This window comes from Limulus polyphemus, unplaced genomic scaffold (genome assembly GCF_000517525.1).
Source record: "Limulus polyphemus unplaced genomic scaffold, Limulus_polyphemus-2.1.2 Scaffold6920, whole genome shotgun sequence".
NCBI classification, from domain to species: Eukaryota; Metazoa; Arthropoda; class Merostomata; order Xiphosura; family Limulidae; genus Limulus; species Limulus polyphemus.
In genome coordinates, this window is record NW_013672530.1 from 13,537 (window position 1) to 17,500 (window position 3,964).

Consider the following 3,964-nt stretch of genomic DNA (forward strand, 5'->3'; position numbering starts at 1 on the left):
ATGCTGGGGAACAACAAATTATGGTAAGTGAGTTGTAACAACCACGGGCCTGTTGTGTACCGAGCTTTTACTTTGTGCCTCAGTACTTGATGCAAGGCTTTTCAAGATTCTAGGTCAAGAGGTCAGGGGTATCTTTAAATGCTACGTTTTACTGTTGTTAATAATTACATGAAGTTGGTATTCTGCCTAGATGTGCAGACACATCAAGTCTTAGTATTGAGAAAATGGACATCAGAAAAAACCACATAAATTGCAGGATTCCCAGGAAGATGAGGAAGCGAGAAGTGCCGAAGGACTGAAGATGAAATAATCAAACCTGAAGACCCGACAGATGATAGACTATTGAACCAAAGAGGCAACAGTGTGGATACTTTTGATAAATAACATGAAGATATATAGGATTAAACCTACTAATGTTGAAGAATTACACGAGCCAAGCAGCAGCAGTGGAAAACCAACTCTGCCTAGGTCGACTCTGAATGACAATGACCAATTCGACCTGGTCTTTCACTTTCCAAAAGACCCGTGGACGATAATTATTACCTGAATGGTATAAAGCATATCCTTGGCTTGAATATTTTGCATCTACTGACAAAGTTTGCTGTTTTGTCTGTCATCATTTAACTACAGGTGCTAAATATCAAGGTGAGCAAGCTTTTCTGTCTGAAGGGTTCAATACATGGAAATAGTTCACGGGTGAATCTCCAAAAACCAATAAACTTCTCAAATACAAGCAGTCTGATGCACATTTGAACAACGCATAAAATTATAATGCTTATTTAGAATGAAAGCTTTCTGAGAAAAGCTCACCTGCTGATTGTAGAAAAAAAAGGGGGGATCCATGAAAATACTTGCAGATATCTGTCCAAAACAAAGCTCAGAGGGGTCATCGTGAAGAAGACACAGATGAAAATATAGGAAACTTTTGTAAATATTAAACTTCTTAAAGACTTATTCCCAGATCCTGAATTAACAACTGTGTGAAGGATTTAAAGATTCCAAATATACGCACCAAAGTGTAGAAGATGTCATTTTGGATATCATCAGTGACCACGATGTACAAGATGTCATTTTGGATATCCTCAGTGACCACGGTGTACAAGATGTCATTTTGGATATCCTCAGTGACCAAAGTGTAGAAGATGTCATTTTGGATATCCTCAGTGACCATGGTGTACAAGATAACATTTTGGATATCCTCAGTGACCATGGTGTACAAGATGACATTTTGGATATCCTCAGTGACCATGGTGTACAAGATGACATTTTGGATATCCTCAGTGACCATGGTGTACAAGATGACATTTTGGATATCCTCAGTGATAGAATTTTGGACGAAATAATAGAAGAAATAAGAGAAGTTTAGTCAATCTTAGTCGATGAAACTAAAGACCTGTCGAAAAATGAAGAATATATTGGTTTTAAAGTCGCTGATGAATTCGACACTATGTTCTGGAGGAGTTAAAGGACAATGGATTTGATGTCACAAACCTTGTTGGTAAAGGATATGATGTCACTGCCATCATGAGCAGCAAGTGATCTGGGGTTCAACAGAAAATATGACAAATCATATCTCAAGCCATCTACACTCACTGTTTTGCTCATCGTCTTAATTTGGTCATTGTAGAAAGTGTGAAATCTGTTACCCCTGTGGCTGACTTTTTTTTCAGACTTGCTAAAATTTTTAATGGTTCTAATGTTCACACACAGTGGATTACCTTCCAAAGAAGAAATACATGCACCCAAATGAAAAATCTGTAGAATTTAAAACCATGTCGGAAATACCATGGACTTGATAGGTGCGTGCTGCAAATGGAACTGTAACAAGGTTTGACTGTTTTATTAAATTTCTCCCGAGTGTTGACATAAGTGACAGCAATCGAGAAAGTGCATTAAGTGCCCGATCCACAACTTGAGCAGACATTCAAATGCTGTACCCTGTTTCTGAATGACATCTTTCTTGAATCTAAAACAGCATCAGGTATGCTGCGAAGTTCAAAGTTAGGTTACTTGAAAACAGCAGATTTCATTCAGAGTCTTCTAGCAGAGTTGCAAACCTACCTGTGTGACGAGAAAGCTACACATTATTTTCAACGTTCTTGTGACATCGCTACCAGAAATGACCTGAAACGTTGCCATCGTCGTCAGTTACAGAGCTCCACGCCCTCAAACATGGATGACTTTGTAGTTCTAACCACACTTGGGAAGCTGGACGCCATACGAGATTCATCTGACATGAAACGAATTATCGTGTTTCCAACCACTGATAGTTTTCTTGGATAATTAAACAAATGATTCAGTGGGGAAAATCTCCCAACATTCTGCTCCCCATCGGCAAATGACCCTAAATTTGAAAAATTACTCGATTTTGAGACTATTAAACCTCTTGCAACCCATTATAGGCTGAATCTTGAAGACACACAAATGGAAGTGAGGCAAGCTGAGAGAATGAATCAGCGTTCAGGTGCGACATTTGGCGCAGTCGAGGAGTTTATAGAACATCTCAAATCCCTATTTATGGCTTTTACTGAACTTTACAAGATTATAAAGATAGCAATAACTCTCCCAGCTAGCACAGCCGGCTGTGAAAAGAGCTTTTGTAAGCGAAAACTGATCAAAATAACCTTAGAATCAAGATGACAGATAAGAGACTGAAGAGTAATTAACAAGTGTGTACAGAGAAGGTGCTCTTTCCATTGATCTTCATGATGTTATTGACAGGTTTGTTTCAAACAAGGTTAATGTTGGTTTAAAGTTGAAGAGGAGGATCGTTCCGTTTGGTGTTTTTGGTAAGTACATGTTTTTGACCATTATTCATCAATCCACTTTTAAATGGATCTGTTATTCTCCCTCAAATAAAAAAAAAGTTAGATATGCTAGAAGGGTCAAAAACCTTCTGATCCTCTCCAACGTCTGCGAGTAGTTTGGAGCTTCAAAACTCAATACAAAATACTTTTTCAAACCCACTGTTGGCTCAATGTAACTTACCACACTAAAAATTGAGGAAAATAATGAGTCCCATTAAAATTAAAACGAGTACAAGATATCTTGTTTTGCCCTCCCCCATAATTATGGCTTACCTCCCCCCCCTTTTTTTTGGTGCTGGCGCCACCACTGGGTAACAGCTGTACAAGATGCTGGTCACTTAAACATGATTACTAATTGAAGTGTTAATTATGTGTATGCTTATAAACAGGTTTTATTAATATAACATAAATATTACACAATTAATGGTTGTTCATTCTTTCTATTTTTCTAAATATTCATCAGCATGTACACCTGACAATGGTCACTTACCATAATTTGTTGTTTCCCAGCATGTACACCTGACAATGGTGCTTGCCACATAACTGATCTGAAGACTTTATTTATCAACGTTTCTGAGAAAGGCAGGCCTAGGTTTCTTATTAACCCTTTTGCGGGGGGTAATATAATATTGTCATCCCTCAGGCAAACCATAATATTTACAACCTTCAATCTTAATTAGTTATAGAGCTATCAAATAGAAAATCAGACTCCTCTTGCCACGACCACCTGTCAGTCCTCTCTTTCAGAATTTGCCAATAGTTTTCTCTGGCTTTTAATCCTATATTATGTATAAGCAAATGAAAAACAAGTGTTCTGCCTTTGAAATGACGTATTATTCTACTTTCTTTTTTCTCAATAAACAATGTGTAGTTTCGGTTTCAGTTTTACTTTGTTCCCACGGAAAATACATCGATCAGCTTTGCTTAATTTCTAACAACGTTTGTGGCATAGTTAGAAAATCAGAAGAATTGTGATAGCCATGGAACATATTCTGCTTTTTGCATGTTATTATTCTGTGTTCTTTCAAGCATTCTTTCAGTAAATAAATAATTATTTAATGTAGTAGTACCATTAGTATATAAAAGTAGGGTTAAAGAGAACACCAATTAATGTACGATATATCTGGTTAACTTCTAGTCGACAAGAAACAAAACCA

The 3,964-nt window shown here is 37.2% G+C and overlaps 1 protein-coding gene across 1 annotated transcript in view; it reads right to left on the reverse strand.

Annotated features, from left to right (window-relative positions):
* The window catches only part of LOC106474180 (proclotting enzyme-like), a 22,462-nt gene that overhangs the window by 2,489 nt on the left and 16,009 nt on the right, over window positions 1-3,964 (reverse strand). The window contains exon 7 of the mRNA XM_022402542.1: window positions 3,298-3,350. Coding sequence (XP_022258250.1) covers window positions 3,298-3,350 — 53 coding nt within the window. The remainder of the gene's footprint in view (window positions 1-3,297; window positions 3,351-3,964) is intronic.